The sequence below is a fragment of the Fusarium vanettenii genome, assembly GCF_000151355.1.
Source record: "Fusarium vanettenii 77-13-4 chromosome 9 genomic scaffold NECHAsca_6_chr9_2_0, whole genome shotgun sequence".
NCBI lineage: Eukaryota > Fungi > Ascomycota > Sordariomycetes > Hypocreales > Nectriaceae > Fusarium > Fusarium vanettenii.
The window spans coordinates 1,954,969-1,973,112 of NW_003315877.1; the positions used below are offsets into that span (position 1 = coordinate 1,954,969).

The following is an 18,144-nucleotide window of genomic DNA, read 5'->3' on the forward strand; positions in this document are numbered from 1 at the left end:
GACAGTCGAATGTACAGTTGATGAGCGAGGATCGATTTCGATATCGGCTTCGGGATCAAACGCCGAGATGAAAGATTGCTGCACACGGAGAAGGATCCGTTCGTTGCGCGTCCTCTCCCATGTTTCGGAGCGTGATTGTTGCGAGATCACGTGTGCTTACACATGACCGGAATGCGGCTCCATCTTCCGTTTTTCTGCTGACCTGGCCCCACTCTTTTCTGATTGAGCAATTGGATTGCTTGCAATTGACGACAAAGCGGGCTAACAATGGGGATTGTAGTTGACATGAGATGAAGTGTTTTCTAGCATTGGAAAACGAAGAGATGTTGTTTGTTTTGCTGTAAGAAATTAATTGTTGATGATTGTAGAAGCTGCTTCCATATTCGTCCAGTTTCATAACCCTTTGACAATACTTGATCAATTGTAAACAACAAAGTTTTGTACAAACCCGTGACGTCAAACGGTCTCTGATAAGATAAAGACTCTGTAGAAAAAAAAAAGTCCCGCTAGACCAAACACATCAAGCGTTTACCTACCCCCCCATGATCCTTGAATTTTGCTCCGCCCCGGCCGCCGATGGCCGGGACCTCTCCTCCAAACTCGAATGGACCCTGACTCGAGCGATACATCACTTCTCTTCTTTTAATCGCTTGCTCGTCCTCTTTTCCTTCTTTATCTTGTCATCATATCTCCTCACTCGACTCTTGCGCGACAACAACAATACACACTCAATCATAGCAATGGCTCCTTCAGAAGACGGCGTTCTCGTCGCAGCAAGCAACAAGAAGCGCCCCGCCAGCGTCTCGGGGTCTTCGACCGGTAGCAGCGATGATTCGAGCCGTCGCAAGAAGCGTCGCGATCGCAAGAACGGAAGCAGCAAGAAGCGAAGTAATGGTGACATATCTGTTCCAGGTGCTTTCGCGCAGCGCCGCAACAGCCTTGCCAAGGCCTCGCGGGATCCTCGCGATGAACCCCTCCCCAAGAAGAAGCGCGCCGTTGCAGAGGGCGCTGTCGTCAAGACGAGGTCGCCTAGTCCCGTGATTGACTTTGATGGTCTTAGTAGGCCAAGTACGTTTCTCCTTCTTCCATCTTATGTGTCTAGCTGACTTGAGGTAGGCCGCGGCACCCGAGAGAGACGAGAAGAGACAAAGGAACAAGCCGAGCAGCGCCTCGATCGCATGCGCGGTGCCGTGCGCACGCTCCTCGAGTGCGTCGGCGAAGATCCCGACCGTGAGGGTCTCCTCGACACGCCCTCGCGCTACGCCAAGGCTCTTCTCTTCTTGACTCAAGGATACCAGGTCAATGCTGAGGATATCGGTACGTTGATTACGCATTGGGGGCTAAAGTGTAAACTTGCTGACTAGAGGTGCAACAGTCAACAATGCTTTATTTAGGGAGGGGCATAGTGAGATGGTTGTTGTCAAGGATATTGAAGTCTTTGTAAGTTGACCAGCTCTTCTTGTCAAGATGTATACTTACAATCTGCAGTCTCTTTGCGAGCATCACCTCGTCCCCTTTACAGGCAAGGTAAGCACCCCATAAATCCCCCCAATGGTCTCATCTAACGCCTTCAGATGCACATCGGCTACATCCCCAACGAAACCGTCATCGGCCTCTCCAAGCTCCCCCGCATAGCCGAAATGTTTGCCCGCCGCCTTCAGATCCAGGAGCGCCTCACAAAGGAAGTCGCCAACGCCATCATGGAGATCCTGAAACCCCAGGGTGTAGCCGTCGTCATGGAGTCGAGCCACCTGTGCATGGTGATGCGCGGCGTCGAAAAGACCACCACTTCCACCATCACCAGCTGCGTCCTCGGATGCTTCGAGCGCAAGTCCAAGACGCGCAACGAGTTTCTCAACCTCATCGGTATCAACCGATAAAGAGACCGAAGACGAATAATTTTTTTGCATTTATCGGCGTTTGGGGAGATTGGATATTTACTTCATTTCAGGGACGTCCAGGGACAACAAAGAAAGAGCAGAAAAAAAAGAGCCCTTGTGTCTTCAACAATTGGACATGACGAAAAAGCGCCTCCTCAGTTGAGGCTATCTTGGCTAAATAAGATATGAAGGAGGGGAGGCGTTTAACAGCATTTATTGTTTGTTCCCTTTAACTTAGACGTCCGGGCTCAACGCCCTGGAAAAAGAAATTTGATAGGTAGATTGCTCCTTTCAACGAGAGCATCCATATTTTATGAACCAATACAATACCTACGTATTGCCAGATATCCCTTTTCTCCTTGTGAAACCAGACGCCTCCATTGATGCATTTCATATCATTTCAAAAAAGAAAAGAAAAAACTAACGAGTTAGAGCCCTTCTCACTCATTCGCATGCCTCCATCGCTGTAGAACATTCATTCATTCCCTCCAGCCAACTCCATTCCTTCCCATGCCATGTTTTGGTAGCCGATTAAAACGCCCTTCTACCTCGCTCGCTTCCGAGTCTGAATCTTGTACTCTTTGCATCCGTTGCGTCGCTTACGCGCCGTCTAGGAGCGCGTCCATGCCGTTTCTCTCCTTTTCTAGGGATGCCGTCGTCATATGAACATCACCACTTGCATCCTTCTTCTTGTCGTCCTCCTCGTCTTGGTTCGTCATCTCCTTGAACATCTGGTCCACGTTGCCGTCCTCTTGCTTCATCATATCGTCGTCCATGGGATTTGGAGTCATGCGTCTTCCTCCATCACCCATAGAGCCACGACGAGGTCCCCAAACGTCTGGTCCCCACATCTTTTCGGCTTGCTTTCTGCCCATCTCCGTCCTCGAGAGGATTTCAAGAGCCTTACTCTTTTCAGCCTCAGTGTGAAAGCTGATGCCGTCGTCTTGACCTTGCAGAAGCTTTTCCTCCAGAGACATGGAAGAGTTGCCAACAACCAACTGTGGACCGCCAGCTCCAAACAGACCAGGGTGTAGCCCACTACCCATGCTGACTGAATTATCCCTCGAGTGGTTTGAGCCAGACTGCGAGGGTCGACGCTCTGGGTGCCCGTGAGTCGGAGGACTACCGCTCAAAGTCGCCCCTGTCCTGGGAAAGAATGCTGGGCCTGCATACGCTCCAGAAGCCGTACTTGGAGGCAAGATCGGGGCGGATTGTGACTGCGCAGCAGCAGCAGCAGCCGCCTCTGCATTGGCCGCCTTTCGTCGCAGGCTGTTGGCCTTACCTTTGGCGTGCTCAGGGAGGTCGTCGGGGTTATCGACTCCATACTCGACAAGCATCTTCTGCAGCTTGGTGGGCCGAGGCTTTCGAGTGCTCAGTGACACCTCTAGTATTGGTGGAGCCTCAGGAGCCACGGGACACCATTTGTGGAGTTCTTGGCGGAAGAAGTTCGTCTCATACGCCAGCAAGACTTCGGCCCCTTCGATCTTTCGGAGGTAGAACCGTTGAGTCTCGGCCTCGGCTTCCGTCGACAAAAGTGGATTGCAGTACCTGGCAATGTGGTTGCGGAAGTTTTGCGCATTGTCAATGATCTTGCGTAGCACCTCTTCCTCTTCAGGCTGAAAAGGCAAAGAGGGCATCTCGTCCGATAGAGCCACTAGATCCTCCAGCTTTGGTCGTGAAGCATCTCGAGGAATCTTCATTCGCCAGTCACAGATAGGACAAGTGTACTTGTCGTCTTCCTTGACCTTGCCACGGGCAATCTTGAGGCACTTGTAGTGATACCTGGTCATGTTAGCGTTGTTCCACTTGTCCAAAACTCGACTCACCATTCGTGGCACAATTCGCACTCAATCATCATGCCTGCCTCAATCTTTCGGCAGATGCAAAAGACTTGCCGAGACCGCGGGTCTTCCCATCTACTCACCCCTGGTTCAGGGCTAACCTCTCTGGAGACTGGCTCCCCGGGCAGACGAGGCGTGTCGTTTTCGGTATCGAAGCAGTCCTGGTTGCGCTCCAGCACATATTCGAGGTGGCTCTTGAGGATGTGCAGTGGCGCATTCGACTTGCCAAACAGCTTCTTGCCCTTTCGCATCCAGTCCTCGTGGCGTTTTCGCTCGTTTTCGAGATCAATCGTTCCATTGGGCTTCGAGTTGAGATCCTCCAACTTCTTCTGGATTTCGACCACCTCCGAGTACTTAGGTCGTTGGCGAAAGTCGGGGTTCCGGCATCGTTCGGTAATGTCAAGGATCTGACGATGGGCTTCGCGTTGCTTGTGGAGGATGTTGTCGACAGCATTCAGAGTCTCCTGCGAGACGGGCAAGTAATTGACCTGCACTTGATGCGAGAGGGCCTCAAGCTGGGGATAGTGCACAAACTCGGCACCAATGAGCTCCTTTGCCTTCTTCTCCCAGGCTTGTCCAGCATGCATCTGCTCGCGGTAGTGAGTTAGGTGGTCGTTGTACGGCTGAATCTCGAGTCGATTTCCCTCTTCGATCAGATCCTGCACCTCCTTCAGCGTCATGATGACACTTCGGTTGGCTCGAGCCTTTGCATTCCAGCGCATTTGCTCCAGCACCCTGGAAAGCTGCTCGACCTCGGGCGTGTCCACATTAAAGCTGCGACCCTCTTCAAGAAGCTCCTCGATTGTGTCTTCTGGCACCGCTGCCGTGTTCTTCAGAGCTTGCATGGCACTTGTCTGAAAGCGCTTGATGGCTTCAGCGCGCTCTTGAAGTTGAGCGATTTCAGGGCAGTCGAAACCAATCCGCTCTGCCTCGTCGAGGAGTCTGTAAATGTTGGAGACATTTCGGGACTCTCTCTCCTTTTGATCATGCTCGGCGCTACCGATGGATTTTCGCATTCCAGACTGCCAGGCTTTTTCGTTCTTCCGTCGGTTTTGTTGCTTTCGGACAGTGTAGTTTGTCGCTTCCTCCACCCAGTCGTTGCATCGGTTGACAAACTCCTGTAGAATCGGTAGTGAAGGCAGCTCATATGGGATGCGCTCACCCTCATGAAGAATGGCTCGGAGGGTCTTGAGTGATGGCGTAGACTCCTCGTCTAGGATCTTCTCATACTTTTCTTCCCAAGCCTCGGGAGTCTGGGCCTTCTCCATAACCTTGTGGTAGGTTTCAGCCATGTCCTCTTCGGTCTTGCGATAAATGAGAACATGTCCATCGCCTCGGAAACGCGCTGGCTCGGGTTGATCACAGCAGGCATGATAGCCGGCATGTAGCAGACAGAGAACCTTGCCTGAGGCGAGGCACTTGAAGCGTGAAAGATAGGAAAACGCCTTGCAGTAACTGCAGCATTGCTCTTCCTCATCCTGGACGTCCTCATCGTCAACCTTGAAAGTCAAAGGGCAAGTGTCTTCGCTGCCCCCTGTGGCATGACATTGATGGGGTGATGTCTCGCCATGCTTGGACAAGAATTCCTCCCGCTGGGAAATCTCTCGCTTGTGAATGCGCTCAAGGGCTGGTGCTAGCCATTTCGCTGTCTGGATCGTGAGACCGGCTGCCGTGCTTCCTTCAGCAGCTGTCCAGAGCAGCTCATCGTGAGAAAAGCATGGCTGCCTTCGGAACAGCTGCAATCGCTCCACACCCGCAAGGCCGAAGGGCTCCCAATCACTAGGTGCAAAGTTGACGGCCTCGTTGAAGTTGAATCCGTGATTGAAACCAGCATGGTAGGCTTGAGGGAACGTAATGACAAACTGTCCAGCTCGCTGATCGAGGGCATACACGCGAACGCCCGCCTTCTTCAACTGTTCAGGAGTCAAGAGCGTCACCAGCTGGAAGAGGAGATCTGGCTGTGTCTCGAAAAGCTCGGGCACGGCTTCTCTCATGGCAGCCTCGAACTTTTCGGCATCTTCTCCTGGAATGCCGTACCAGGTCTTGGTCGCGCCGAGATGCTGGTAGTTGGCTGAGTAGGCGTAGTGATCCTCGTTGTGCCAGCAGAATGTCGAAAAGATCATCCCAACATAGACCCAGGGAACGGTCATACCAGAAATATCCGACTTGATGTGTCTAAACAGACTCTCGGGGTGGAATGGAAGGACATTCAGATTCCAAGGATCGGTCGCATACGGGTTGTTGGGGTGTCGTTCGGCAGTAGGGAACCCAGAGCCGTGGGTTGTGCAATGAATATCGGCTCCGTATTCGACTTCAACCGTCTCTTCAAGATCAGCAACCAATCGCCAAAACTCCGTCTCCACATCTTCCTCAGTGACGGGTCGATGACAGTTGAGTTCGTGGTCGAAGGGCATCTTCTTTTCAAAGTAGCCTTGCTTGAAGTCGTTTGCCTTTTGCTGGAATTGCTTCAGAGAGTACAAGCCTCCCTCTTCGAAGCCGAACTGGCCATCTCCAACGAGGCATCGGGGGCAATTCCACTCAGCATCCGGCTTTCGCTTCAAGGGTGGGTCTAGACAACCGGGATGATAGGAGTGATCGCAAGATTCGCAGACGAGAAGAGAGCCCGCATCTTCTCCTCTTGCACATGTTTCGCATTTCTATCCATGTCAGTAAACTTCTTGCCAATTGCAAGAACCACTCACCTCGCCTCCTGGTGTAGCTTCATCTCTAGGAATCCTCGGCACTGATGGACGGAATGGCGTCATGTGTGATCCAGCCACAGTGGGGACGGCATCTGCGAGCACAAAATGTTAGTTAAACTGCCAAGGGGCCAATGAGAAGCGGCATGGATCATCACAGCTGAAATCCCTGCGCATGGTACCACCAACGACAAAGACGGAAAATGCTCTGCGTACACCTTGCATGGAGCTGGGATCTGGAATCGCGTGCACATACCTTTCTTGAGACGCTTAGAACGACGACTACCCGCGTCGCCATCGTCTTTACCAGCGTCGGCGTCTTTTCTCGTCGAGTCTGATGAGCTGTCGCAGCTGAGCTGACGCTTCAGGGCTGTAGCCATGAGGCTCGACGCACGGTTGTCTGGGGTGTTCTTTGCCGAGGAGCTTGGGCTGTCGAATCGCTTAGATTCAGGAGTAAAGCTCTTCGAGTCACCATTGGTACTGCGGTTGACACTGGTGAATCCCGAATTAACCGCGGTAAAACCTCCAGAGTTGATCGCAGTGAAACCGCCAGAAGTTGGTGCTGGGGTCGTGGTCGGCGCATCGGTCATTGGAGTATCGCGATCCGTCTCCTTCTTCACCCCGTTGATGCTGGCCTGTAGAGCATCGGATGCGTTTCGCGCTGGCGAGTCGCCTCTACCGCTCGCTGGCGTGTTGACATTTGATCGCTTAATTGGCGTATGCGCTGGACTGGGAGTCAATGGGCCGCCGTATTCTTGTTCTAATTGCTGGTGGACTCCAGGTTTCGCCAGGCGCAAGTACTCCTCGTACGGGCAAAGCCATCGCTGGTACGAGTTTTTCAGGGACGTTGAGAGTGATGACATGATCTTGCCACTGTAGCCCAAATCACGGCCAATCTCCGCCCATTTCTTGTGTTTGCACACCTTTTCAAAGCCACCTCGCGACTCGACAGCTTTTTTGAGTCTGTAAAGATCAAGCGGCTTCTTATCCACATAGGGAAGGCGATGAAGGTTGTTGCCATGCTGCTTGTGGAATTTTGAGAGGCCATCGAGATAGGTCAGATTGGCGCGGGTACCTAGCTGGTCAGTTTCTTCCTGGTGCGAAAACAAGGTGAAACACGTACTCCCTTCCACCGAGTTCAACTCTTGTTTTCGGGTCCTGAAATGAAATTTCTAAACAAATTAGTATGAGCTCTGAGCGACACATTCACAATGCCGCATAGTTGTGGGGTGCACGCGGTCGTGCAAGGTCGGCATACCTCGGTGTCGATGGCAAAATCGGGATTCCAGGAATCTGGAGGAATAATCTTGCAGATGCCAAACTTCTTCGCTTCTGGTGTGATCTTGCGCATGTACTCGAAAGGATCTCGCCATTCCTCCTCGGTTGGACAGTAGGTGGGAGCTTCTTGGAGGCCATGCGGGCGGCTCGTCTTTGTCACGGGCTCTCGGATTGCGGTAGGTTGTCCTCGGCGTTCGACCGAGGTTAGATCTAGGGGAGCGCTCGACAAAGAACTGAGAGGCGTCTGCGGATTAATAGGGTGGTAACCATTTGAGTTGACCTTGGGCTTCGGTTTCGACGAGCCAGCGCCTACGGCAGGCGAACTTCGCGAGCTCGCACTGGCGCCGTGGGAATTTGACGCGGCGACGGCGCCGACAGTTGGTACTGATACCATGGTGAAGCGAAGGTCGAGGATAAACGGGAGCGATATTGAAGAGGGGGCGTATCGAAGTATCGGTCGACTTTACGGATGCGCGGCAGATGACGACTTCATACTCGAGAAGGGGCCGTTGTCGTTAGTTTACCAGCGGCATCGCAGGCTATCGGCGTCCCAATCGCGGCGAGAAACCAGACTCGTAAAAGGTGATGGCAGGAGAAGAAAAGACGAGCCGAGATTTATGTCTGCGCTACAAATGTTAACGTCAAGGTGGACTGTGGTGGAAAGGTTATTGTGGAAGGGAGAGCACGAGGATCCAGGTATGACCCAACTAACACGAGGAATATGATACTCACGTTGTAAGACGAGGAAGTAGACCAGGCTGAGGACCTGGAGAGTACAAGTCTTGAAAATAGAGATATTCGACTTCAATGGGCCTCGTGGTGATGATCGAGGCGATGGGCGAGGAACGAGTCATGCAAACCCATCAGAGTGGAAGGTTGATGGAGGAGTGAAAGAAGGAAGAGTGAGGAAGGAGTGGAGGGTGAAGGGTGTGAGTGGGAACTTGGGAAGGCGGGAATGGGTCGAGGGAATCCCAGATCTGGAGGCGCGAGCGTCGAGCCTACCTACCGGCGACCTTGGGCCATGGCACGCACACGCACCGCGCACAAAGGAAAGGGAAGGGACGAGGGTGTGAGGGAGGTTCCTGGTAAGGCGGCGCTGCGCCTAGGTGAGAGGTACCTCCGTTAGCACTGACTGGCGCCAGGTACAAAGGTACCTGCCGCCGCCGTGGGTGGCTTCCACAGGCCCCGTCGTCGCTGTCACGGCGGAAGGTCCGGTGGGATCTCGGACCCGCAGCGAGAATATGGCAGGAGCTTTTGGGAGTGATAACGGGAATTGAACGCGTCTAAAAGAACTAATTCTATGTCCTTGAGCATCTCTCATTCTGCCAGTCTTTTGCGTCGCCAATTCTTCTCGCGTTGGTCGGCGTAGCGCTGGAAAGCGCCGTCCTGATACAAGGACCCGAAGGCTCAGGTGCGGACCCACTGGCGACGACATCCGACCGGGCGCAAAACCACATTACCGAGACAGAGTACCCATCGACGGGCTCTACGGTGCTCAAGATGGTCACAAAGGGGTATGGGGTCAGCTTGGGGATTCATGCAAGCAATTATCTCGAATTTAGGAGCGACAACATCACCAACACTTCCGATCTCCCGGCTGATGCACACGCCGAGCCTTGCGACGATTGTCCGAAGGGAGAGGTTCAGGGATGCCGCCCCCACGATGCTTCTCCCAGCTTCTATTTCCGAGCCTCGTGAGGGACTTTGACATGGGTCAACACAGATATCAGAGCTCGACAGCTGCGCGTCAACGTTGATTGATGTGCTAGGCACGGCTCCGTGCATCTCACCAACGATCAAGCCGAGATTAATTCCACGGCCACGTCGTCATTGAGCAGAGCATCCGAATGCGGACAAGATGGTGACATGGACGTTCAGTCGAGTCACGCGCTGACAGGCATCATCATATTCCCTTGTGGGCGGTTGGTTTGTGTGGCTGGCATGTCCCGCTTCTCCCAGAACAGAACTCAGGTCGGCCCCTAAAAATCTTGAAAGGGCACCCGCTGAAAAAAAGCCCGGCCCCAGAAAAAAACCAATCTGATATCGAACTCTGAATGAGCAGGGGTCGGTTAATAATTGGCCGCTACCGAGCCAATCATGGCGAGATGACGTTCAGCACAAGGACGCCGCTCCGCCCGGGGGCCTGGTCAGCGACTCAGGGCTCGCGGGGAACCCCGGGGCAAAGCAAACACGACGTGACGAGATTGAGGTGCTTTGTGGGTTGACATGACGAGATCTCTGCTGGGGATCGTTGGAGGGTCTGAACACTGGCATTGATGCTTCGTCAATTATCAGGCCTGGAGAGTTACTCTCAGCCTGGAATATGCGCGGCATGGGTGTCAGAAACAACCTGTGTGAGGCTGACCAGCACGCCCCGTCTCACAGTTACAGGGGACACCGCATCCGAAACCACAGAGATTGACATGAGACTTGAGCAAAGTGCGGTACAAACAAAGAGCAATCCTCAAAGGGTATCTTTCCAAACGCCGATAATGCAACGCCAGACCCATGATCAAGATACAGCAGCCTTCCTTGTTCGCCGTGGCTTTTTCAGCAATTTTTCCACCTCCTTTGGTCCCCGTACCCGAAGTGTCAACTCCTTCATCATGTCACCCCATTGAATCTCGCTGTAGCAACTCGGACACGTGCATGACCGCGGTATCATAGCCCCCTCGTCTTCACCCTTGAGGGCGTGTTTACTCCAGCAGTCGAGATGGCCCATTGCTTCGCATCTACCGTTTGGACACATCGGATGAAGTCCTTTTCCCGATTCCAACTCTTCATGGCAATGCACGCATTTTCCTTCTCGCTCAAAAGAGACGACGTTGTGTGCCTTTTCAATGTACCCCTTCATAGGTGCATAATCCAGGGGTAAGGCGTAAATGCCCCACGGCGCAGGTGACGATTCCCTCTGAGTCTCCTTGGACGGTCCGAAATCTGTGAAAACATTCATGCCTTGTCTTGGCACTGCGTCAATCGACTGAAGCCACTTGTCCCAAGCCTTCTTGGGCTCGCTGGCAAAGAAGTGCACTGTCAATGGCCAACGGGCAAAGCTTGGGACATTAGTGAGCAAGTGAAGATTTGAAACAACAGAAGTGAGGGTATGGATAGGTTTTCGCGGCTTTTTCATTCCCTTTCGTTTCTCGGCGGCTTTTGTCAGTCGCTCTTCTGCCGAAATGTGTGTCGTCAAATGTGGGTTTGTCATTGCCCACCTAGAACGTCAATACAACATGATGCAATACAATACAACAAAACTTACTCAAATTTAAGGGCAGCAATCGAGCTGGGAAATCCAGTAACCAAGATCATGACCTCCCATGGCCGTAGCTTCTCCCGCGCCGTCCGCACAGCGCCTCCTCGTGCTTCACCATTGTGCTGCTTCAGGCGTCGTGGAGGGTTTGGCGTAGAACCTATGTAGATGGAGGCATGGCGCACGGTAGAGCGGAGAACGTAGACACCGTAGAGGGCTGGATGGGGTCTTGAAAGCTGCGACATGCCTGGCTGCAGGCGTCAGAAAAGGGTTTCTCGATGTGAGGATGTTTACTTGGCGTGAGCGAGTCGGAGGGGTGATGGGTCGGATGACTAATCTTGTGAGCATCAGTGCATCGCATCACCACTTCATACCAGCATCAAGTGGATATTCTGATAGCTCTCAGAGGCAAGTTAATGTGGTTTAAATCCAATACCATCCTTTATATGAAGTTGTTTTATGGTACCTATGTTACATGACCTGGACGCCAATTACAACCCAGCCTACAAGAGACCCTGCTTCTGCAAATCATAGTACACCTTCTCAGGCATGACGTTGCCCTCTCCATCCTCCATCTGCACCACACTGCCCTCATCGACCTTGTTGCGCTTCTTCTCCCTCTGGATCTTCTCCCACAGCTTGAGCGCCTCGTCGATACGCGTGATATCTCTGAACAGCGCCGTGTTGTTGACGCCAAGACACTTGAGACCGTAGATGTGTCGCGCCTCGTTGAAGTGCTTGTCGAAAGCTCTTCGGCCCATGTAGACAAAGTTTCCGCAGATCTCGCAGGGGAACTCGACGCCTAGACCGTGAAGTCGGTACAGCCAGAAGGGAATGGGCTTTCCGTCCCATGCGAGGGGGAGCTTGAGGGGGTTGTAGATCCTCTCCTCGCCGTCCTCATCCTCGCCATCGCCCTCGTCGGCTGCCTCCTGTTGACCTTCGGGGACGTTGAGGAGGTTCTCGAGCTCTTGTTGACGCTCGCGCTCCGTCATGCCCTGCTTGCGCTCGACGTTAACGCGTGTATCGCTACGCTCGGTGCTCATGGCGCTGGCCAGTCGCTTCACCCTGTGCTCTCGTTCTGCCACGGCGCGCTCCTTTAATCGTGTCGCTGAGACGGTTCCGTTGGTTGCGCCGCTGGTGGTCGATTCTTCCTGGTGCTGTTTCCTCTGCTCAGCCGCCTTGATATGTTTTCGTCCTGTGAGATGGTTCTTGTAGACATTTTCGTTCTTGAACTCCTTTTGACAGTCATCGCACCAGATAGCGTCTGCTGCGGAAGCCTGCTTGCCAGTATCTGTAGGCGTCTCCTTCTCCCAACCCTGAATCTCGTCCTTGTCCCACGCCGTCTCAAATTCCTGATCAAACGATGTGAGGACCTTATCCACATTCTCCAGAGGTCTCGTTCGTCGCATGAAGCTCTCGAGGTATTCTGCTAGTTTGCCGACGTACTTGAAGTACTGATCGGTCAGCTTGTTTGATCGACTGACGCCGCCGTGGCCAGGGGCAAAGTTGTCGAATGCTTCGAGGTATTGGAGATATGTCAATCGTCTAACGTTGGGAAGGTTGAGGTACGCTTCGTGGCAGGTAGTCAGATCAAAGAATCGTCCATAGGCTTCTTCTCCAGAGAACAGAGAGTCGACGATAGATGGCATGGGCTCTCCCTCGGTCGGTCTCTTGACCTTGTACCGCTGCTCCGAATTCTCGGCCTGTTCGTTGGGATATCGTGCGTGGTGATCGCGGACATCTTTGAGCTGCTTGTAAAACTCCTCGAACGGATCGCCGGTGCCAATCTGCTGAATCTCTTTTGATCGTACTCCGTTCTCGTCCTTGTAGATGTCGAGGAGGTTCTTTGATTGAACCTGAATCTGGTCTAGTAATTGAGAAATCTCGTGATCTCTGTTGAGGCGATCGCGAATCTATAGAGTCAGCATATCATAGTCAACATGTTGTATGCTTTCTTTGCTCACATGTTTGGGTTCGTCGCGAATGCGATCGGCGACGCCTTGCTCGAGGCGCTCTAGATCCTCATGGATGTACCGCTGCTCTTCAAGGACCAACATATCGTCTGAAATGAGTAAAAACCAGCTTCTCGAATACTTGTGTCGAATGCGCCTGATTCTCTACCTTGACGCGATGCAATATGTGAATGAAGTTGAGCTCGGGTTGCTCAAAAAATTGCGGAGCTTCACCAGTCGCGATTACAGTGGCGTTCCAGGCGCGCATTGTCATTCCGAAGTATTCCCGGCGCGTGCCACCTCTAAAGTTCCAAAACTTTGACCACCGACACCAACAACAAATCTCGTCGCAATCATCATCTCCCGACCCCATCGTATCCTTTTGAAACGAAACGGAAACTGTCTCTATCATGGCTGAAGGCTCAGGCTCAGGTGGAGGCGGAATTGACCGCAAGGCCGATGAGAGGATGGAGTTTTCCACCTCCAAGGAGGTTACTGTTCATCCGACTTTCGAGTCCATGTCGCTGAAGGGTATGTGAGGACAAACAGGCAAACAATGTAGCTAACATGGAGCAGAGAACCTTCTTCGCGGCATCTACGCTTACGGATACGAATCTCCCTCGGCCGTTCAGTCTCGAGCCATCGTCCAGGTCTGCAAGGGTCGCGACACCATCGCCCAGGCTCAGTCTGGTACCGGAAAGACGGCGACCTTTTCGATCAGCATGCTGCAAGTTATTAACATCGCAGTGCGAGAGACTCAGGCGCTTGTTCTTTCTCCCACGCGAGAGTTGGCGACTCAGATTCAGTCTGTTGTTATGGCCCTGGGTGACTACATGAACGTGCAATGTCACGCTTGTATCGGTGGAACCAACGTTGGCGAGGATATCCGCAAGCTCGACCACGGACAGCACATCGTCTCTGGTACTCCTGGTCGTGTGGCCGACATGATTAGAAGACGACATCTGCGCACCAGACACATCAAGATGCTTGTTCTCGACGAAGCGGACGAACTCCTCAACAAGGGTTTCCGAGAGCAGATCTACGATGTTTACCGATACCTTCCTCCTGCTACTCAGGTTGTGGTTGTCAGCGCTACTCTCCCCTACGATGTCCTCGACATGACGACCAAGTTCATGACGGACCCTGTTCGCATTCTTGTCAAGCGTGACGAGTTGACCCTCGAAGGTCTCAAGCAGTACTTTATCGCCGTCGAGAAGGAGGACTGGAAGTTTGATACTCTATGCGATCTCTACGACACCCTGACCATCACGCAAGCCGTCATCTTTTGCAACACACGCCGCAAGGTCGACTGGCTTACGGACAAGATGCGAGAGGCAAACTTTACCGTCAGCAGCATGCATGGTGACATGCCTCAGAAGGAACGAGACAGCATTATGCAGGACTTCCGTCAGGGTAACAGCCGAGTACTCATCTCGACCGATGTGTGGGCTCGTGGTATCGACGTGCAGCAGGTCAGCTTGGTTATCAACTACGATCTGCCTAGCAACCGTGAGAACTACATCCACCGTATCGGTCGTAGCGGTCGATTCGGTCGCAAGGGTGTTGCGATCAACTTTGTGACTACTGAGGATGTGCGCATTCTCCGAGACATTGAGTGTGAGTACCTATTATGATGTTTTTGATGAGCCTTACTGACTTTTGTAGTGTACTACTCGACCCAGATCGATGAGATGCCCATGAACGTTGCGGATCTCATCTCATAAGCGGCAGATGGGATTCTTGTGGAAAAGAAATGAAGAGCCGTGACAGGCTAAGAATTAAACGTGGAGGAAGGGGGCCCGGTATCGTACCGAGTAAGTGACATTACTGCCTCTTGATGGACTGATATTGACAGCAATGCAGACTTAAACGTAGATTGTCAGAACAACGGTGATGAGGATATTGCTGGACTACTGGTCGAGTCGGAACTCATTACGTGTACGCCTTGACAGTGGAGGGTATAATGAGCCTCAAACTACATGATAAAAAATGTCTCAAAAGCTATTCTAATTCTGCCTCTTGACTTGCAAATATCGGTATGATGACGGTGCTGTGACATGTCACATTGCGGGTATTCGATCCGATGCCGACCTCGAGATGAATGTCGAGTCACAAGATAACGGGAATCCCAATTTGGAAAGTTCATGCGACTCTGAAGCACGACCGGATCTGCGCCGGGTTCACCGTCGAGCCTCTGGCAATCCTCTTCCCCATGGGGTAACTAGATTGCAACACGGTGATTGTTGGCAAGGATGAACGATTGATGGTGGGGTCCACGGACAACAATGTTTGACCCATGCTGGATGCGTTTACTGTCTAGTATGCTCTCTGGAGTCCGTGGTTCTAGGGGCTTCTAGATGGTGTTGTGTAAGCCTTCATTCCATTACAAGGTCCAGGCTTTGCCACCAAGTTCCCTGGACAATGTGAGCCGTCTTGATAAAGCTGAGCTGAAGATAATATCCCCTGTAATTCACACATGAAACATTTGATAACAAACCCAGAAGCTCGGACTTTTACTCTGATGAATCTGTATCCTGCAGTTGACAAATGAGCCTGCAGCAATCTAATGCGGACCTGCCGCATCCGCCCGTCAAACTATCCCGGTTAGGGCGAATACTTTGCATTTTGAGAATGCGGAGATGGAGCTAGTTCAACGCCGCGGATCTGAAGAACCCTGTCGACGATATCGATTTGTGTAAGAGACGTTACACACAGAGATAACTCATAAGAACAAATTGAACAAGCTAATTAATATGTTATTGTCGGCATGCCCGCCGGCGATTGTTGCCGCCGGCCAGAGTGTCTGTTGGTGTCGGAGTCTTCCACACTATTGCTAAGAGGCGAATTCCCTTCAAGAGGCGTTTCCCCCGCAAGAACTTGACCCTAGTTTCTGTTTAAACTTTGAAGCACTTATAAGATCAAGAGATATCCCCCCAAGATTCACTCAATCCAACATCACCAAACACATACACCTCTCCGCCAGAGAATGCCCACAACCCTTCACTACCCCATCGTCGAGTCTTCCTCTGGAGTACCATGGAGAAACAACAACAGATGAACCAGGCCGAGCAGGACGCCCTCGACCTCGCGGCGTTTGGTCATGCAGAGGGCCTCACCCGCAAGTTTAGCGTGCTGAGCATGCTCTCCCTCGCCTTTTGCGTCCTCGGTACTTGGGCCGTCTGCGCGCAGGGTCTTGCTACTGCTATTGAGAATGGCGGGCCTGTTAGTTGTCTCTGGGGTCTTGTCCTCGTTGCGCTGTGCAATACTTGCATCGCCGTGTCTCTCGGTGAGCTATGCAGTAGCATGCCTACAGCCCTAGGTCAAGCCTTTTGGGTATCGCGACTATGGAGGTCACCTCTCGGACGATTCACATCATACATGACTGCTTGGCTTAACACTTTTGGGTGGCTTGCCCTCAGTGCCTCTCAGGTCGCCTTCATGGCCGAGTTTTGTCTGTCGATGAAACTCATGTTTGACCCCGAGTGGACTGGCAACAAGGGATGGGTCACGTTTCTCGTGTACACGGTCATCAACATCTTCTTCACCTTTGTCAACTACGTCGGATGTCGGTCTGAAAAGTTCCTGCCTTACTTTAACAACTTTGTAGCTGTTGGGTTTGTCGGGTTGTTTGTTACGTTCTGTATCGCCCTCCCTGCGGTGGTAGGAACAGAGCCCAACCTCGAATACCAGTCGGCCAAGTTTGTCTTTGGTGGTTGGGTCAACGAGACTGGCTGGAGCGATGGTGTTGTCTGGTTTCTAGGTCTTGTTCAAGCTGCGTACAGTCTTACGGCCTTTGACTCCGTCCTTCACATGGTGGAGGAACTGCCAGCTCCACGCCGCAACGCCCCGAGAACGATGGTGATGGCTGTTGTCCTTGGTGCCATCTCGGGATTCGTCTTCTTAGTGGCCAGTCTTTTCTGCATTCAAGATCTCAGTGCCGTTCTTGATCCCGCATCAGGCTTCCCCTTTATCGAGCTTGTCCAAAGCACGATTGGCCTGAAAGGAGCTGCGGCCTTGATCGCCTTGTTCATCTTCAACGGCTTCGGGCAAGGCATTTCGGTCGTCACTTCAACGTCAAGACTAACATGGAGTTTTGCCCGGGACCGAGGATTTCCATATGGAGCCTACTTTTCCTACGTCGACCCCTACTGGCAAGTCCCCGGTCGAGCATTGATTCTCCAGACGGTCATTATCAATCTCGTGGGCCTACTGTACCTCTTCTCCAGCACCACCCTCGAAGCTATCCTAAGCGTCAGCACAATCGCCCTAACAATTTCATACGCCATCCCCATCGCCGTGTTGATGGCGGTCGGTCGAGACAAGCTACCACCCGGAGGACAATTCGGCCTGGGCAAACTAGGACCTGTCCTTAACACCGTGTCCATCATATATGCTGCCATCACGACCGTCTTTTTCTTCTTCCCTTGGACTCCTAACCCGGCGCCCGTCGATATGAACTTTGCGATTGCAGTGTTTGGCATCATGTTGGTTATTGCGCTTGGGTTTTGGGTCGTCAAGGGACGCAAGTCGTTCTTGCAGATTGAAGATGTGTCAGAGGATGTTCTTTATGCTCAGGAGCAGGAGGTCCGATCTGAACAGGTGGAAAAGAGTTGAGCTCAAGGGGGTGTCTGGAGATGGATGTGTCGACGTCACGTGAGCCCCTGACAGACGACATTCGAACCATCATTGCGTTTAACCTGGGTCTGACGAGCTTAGATGATACTCTACTAGTAGCTCTTAAGTGCTTAAGAAGATCTAGATCCCATTCTTAGGGACATATCATGGCATAAAAATGAGACAGAATAATCAAATTGGTATAGACAGTTCTGGCTAGATCAACAGTACACAATCTTTCTTTGCCCAAGCCTCTCGCTAAGCGCCCCCATGCTTTTACAGAATGTAAATCCTTTCAACACTTAGAAAAACGCTCTAACCTCCGGGTCTGCGAGTGTTTTGTTCCTCGCAACGCCAGCTCGACACCAATCTCCAAACGCCTTGTCGTATTCGTCCTGAACATCCAGGACAACTTGATCCCAGTTTCCATCCCTCACATTGCCCTGTATTCCACGGTACCAGCCCACCATGTCTATTCTTCCGGTGACGTTACTCTTCTGAATCAAGGCGGCGATTCGCTCGCTCGATGTAGATGTGTCCCGTTGTTCTGCAGCTCGAAGAAGCTGCTTGAGAGTTGACATGTGGCGTAGCAAGTAGTGAGACAGCAAGTCGAAGTAGAGAGATATAAAT

The 18,144-nt window shown here is 52.3% G+C and overlaps 6 protein-coding genes across 6 annotated transcripts; 3 read left to right on the plus strand and 3 right to left on the minus strand.

The window, feature by feature from the left end:
* Positions 1 to 740: 740 nt before the first annotated feature.
* NECHADRAFT_85123 (uncharacterized protein) lies at positions 741 to 1,880 on the plus strand (the record flags this gene model as incomplete). Its single annotated transcript, XM_003050173.1, has 5 exons — positions 741 to 1,068; positions 1,117 to 1,317; positions 1,376 to 1,440; positions 1,489 to 1,527; positions 1,575 to 1,880. 5 exons carry the CDS (start codon positions 741 to 743, stop codon positions 1,878 to 1,880), a joined length of 939 nt encoding a protein of 312 aa, XP_003050219.1.
* Positions 1,881 to 2,479: 599 nt separating this feature from the next.
* JMJ2102 (jumonji superfamily protein) lies at positions 2,480 to 8,092 on the minus strand (the record flags this gene model as incomplete). The annotated part of the gene is made up of 7 exons (XM_003050576.1): positions 2,480 to 3,662; positions 3,707 to 6,378; positions 6,424 to 6,515; positions 6,677 to 7,244; positions 7,344 to 7,383; positions 7,544 to 7,578; positions 7,679 to 8,092. The coding sequence occupies 7 exons, from the start codon at positions 8,090 to 8,092 to the stop codon at positions 2,480 to 2,482; spliced, it is 5,004 nt and encodes a 1,667-aa protein (XP_003050622.1).
* Positions 8,093 to 10,210: 2,118 nt separating this feature from the next.
* Positions 10,211 to 11,193, minus strand: NECHADRAFT_49413 (uncharacterized protein; the record flags this gene model as incomplete). The annotated part of the gene is made up of 2 exons (XM_003050577.1): positions 10,211 to 10,910; positions 10,958 to 11,193. The coding sequence occupies 2 exons, from the start codon at positions 11,191 to 11,193 to the stop codon at positions 10,211 to 10,213; spliced, it is 936 nt and encodes a 311-aa protein (XP_003050623.1).
* A 258-nt stretch (positions 11,194 to 11,451) lies between these two features.
* Positions 11,452 to 13,005, minus strand: NECHADRAFT_96435 (uncharacterized protein; the record flags this gene model as incomplete). Its single annotated transcript, XM_003050578.1, has 2 exons — positions 11,452 to 12,861; positions 12,913 to 13,005. 2 exons carry the CDS (start codon positions 13,003 to 13,005, stop codon positions 11,452 to 11,454), a joined length of 1,503 nt encoding a protein of 500 aa, XP_003050624.1.
* A 305-nt stretch (positions 13,006 to 13,310) lies between these two features.
* NECHADRAFT_49375 (uncharacterized protein) lies at positions 13,311 to 14,624 on the plus strand (the record flags this gene model as incomplete). The annotated part of the gene is made up of 3 exons (XM_003050174.1): positions 13,311 to 13,431; positions 13,474 to 14,517; positions 14,566 to 14,624. The coding sequence occupies 3 exons, from the start codon at positions 13,311 to 13,313 to the stop codon at positions 14,622 to 14,624; spliced, it is 1,224 nt and encodes a 407-aa protein (XP_003050220.1).
* A 1,330-nt stretch (positions 14,625 to 15,954) lies between these two features.
* Positions 15,955 to 17,514, plus strand: NECHADRAFT_96437 (uncharacterized protein; the record flags this gene model as incomplete). The annotated part of the gene is made up of 1 exon (XM_003050175.1): positions 15,955 to 17,514. The coding sequence occupies one exon, from the start codon at positions 15,955 to 15,957 to the stop codon at positions 17,512 to 17,514; it is 1,560 nt and encodes a 519-aa protein (XP_003050221.1).
* Between the last annotated feature and the right edge of the window lie 630 nt (positions 17,515 to 18,144).